The sequence below is a fragment of the Solanum lycopersicum genome, chromosome 5, assembly GCF_036512215.1.
Source record: "Solanum lycopersicum chromosome 5, SLM_r2.1".
Classification (NCBI taxonomy): Eukaryota; Viridiplantae; Streptophyta; class Magnoliopsida; order Solanales; family Solanaceae; genus Solanum; species Solanum lycopersicum.
In genome coordinates, this window is record NC_090804.1 from 57,919,302 (window position 1) to 57,920,726 (window position 1,425).

General features: G+C 42.2%; 1 protein-coding gene across 1 annotated transcript; it reads right to left on the reverse strand.

Moving 5' to 3' along the window:
• Positions 1 to 516: 516 nt before the first annotated feature.
• LOC138348918 (uncharacterized) lies at positions 517 to 921 on the reverse strand. Its single transcript, XM_069298516.1, has 2 exons — positions 788 to 921; positions 517 to 718 (listed from the first exon to the last, which is right to left on the reverse strand). Exons 1-2 carry the CDS (start codon positions 919 to 921, stop codon positions 517 to 519), a joined length of 336 nt encoding a protein of 111 aa, XP_069154617.1.
• Positions 922 to 1,425: the final 504 nt, after the last annotated feature.

The window sequence follows — 1,425 nt, forward strand, 5'->3', positions numbered from 1 at the left end:
AGGAATTTGGAGAATTTGGAGAAAATGATCGGTTGTAAGAGAGAGGGGTTACGATCTTTGGAAGTTGAAAAAGGAGGGAAATGGGAGAAAGAGTGAAGGAATGGGGTGAAATGAAGGGGTGGGGGTTTTAAATGTTTAATTTTTAAAAAACCCCAGCCGGGTCAGGTCAGGTACGCTTCATTAATGACGCGATGATTCCCCGACGACGGTCCGTCTCAGTTGTGATGGTCCATCGGTTGTTCCGTCGCATGTACCCTAGTTTGAAAACAACATAAAGATGTACCTGGCACGATGGATTCATCGATGGTCCGTCACAGGCTCAACGGTCCGTCGCTGTATCCAACAGTGACTGCTGCAGAGTAATTTTCTGCAGAATTTCCTTGTGATGTGCCTGCAAATTTAAAACTCATTAGTATAAAATGCTACCATTACTAGAAAGAAAAACTATATGTATTGGGTTGCCTTCCAACAAGCGCCTGATTTAACGTCGCAGCATGACTAAGGACACTTGGTTACTCAGACTTCATCAAGATGGTATGCCTCGTTCACTTCATTCGCCGATTCAGCATGCCCGAGATACATTTTTATGCGTTGTCCATTAACCTTGAACCTCACACCCTCCTTAGTTTCCAACTCAACTGCTCCATGAGGGAATAGTTGGGTAACCATGTAAGGACCATTCCATTTGGACTTGAGCATGGCCGGAAACAAGCGCAACCTAGAATTGAATAAAAACACCAAATCCCATACCATAAACTCTCGTTTTTCAATTTTTTGGTCATGGTACTTCTTCATCATTTCTTTGTAGAGGGCTGAGATTTCATAAGCTTTCAGGCGAAATTCATCGAGTTCATTCAACTCAGTTAACTGTTGTTCTGCAACTTCGCTCCAATCCATTTTCAACTTCTTCATATCCCACATGGCTTTATGCTTTAGCTCAACCGGAAGATGACAAGCTTTCCCATATAAATGTTGGTATGGGGACATACCTATGGGAGTCTTATACGCTGTTCGGTTGGCCCAAAGAGCATCATCAAGCCTCCTTGACCAATATGTTCTACTAGCGTTCAATGTTTTTGAAAATATCTGTTTGATCTCCCAATTCGACACTTCAACATCCCACAAGTTTGAGGGTGGTAAGGAGTGGACACATTATGGCGAACCCCATATTTGTCCAATAACCCCTTGAACAATCTGTTGTAGAAGTGGGAGCCCCCATCACTAATAATTGCCCTTGGGGTGCCAAAACGAGAGAATATATTTTTTTTAAGAATGCAATGACACTCTTCCCTTCATTGTTTGGGAGGGTGATGGATTCAACCCATTTAGATACATAATCAACCGCTACTAGAATGTATATCATTCCATGAGAACTCACAAAAGGGCCCATAAAGTCAATACCCCAAACATCAAATAACTCAATCA

Excerpts from the sequence above, each read along its gene's own strand:
- LOC138348918 (XM_069298516.1), bottom strand. The coding sequence starts at position 921 with ATGTGGGATATGAAGAAGTTGAAAATGGATTGGAGCGAAGTTGCAGAA. Across the intron at positions 719-787 it reads TACAAAGAAATGATGAAGAA|GTTGCGCTTGTTTCCGGCCA; the intron begins GTACCATGACCA and ends ATTCAATTCTAG.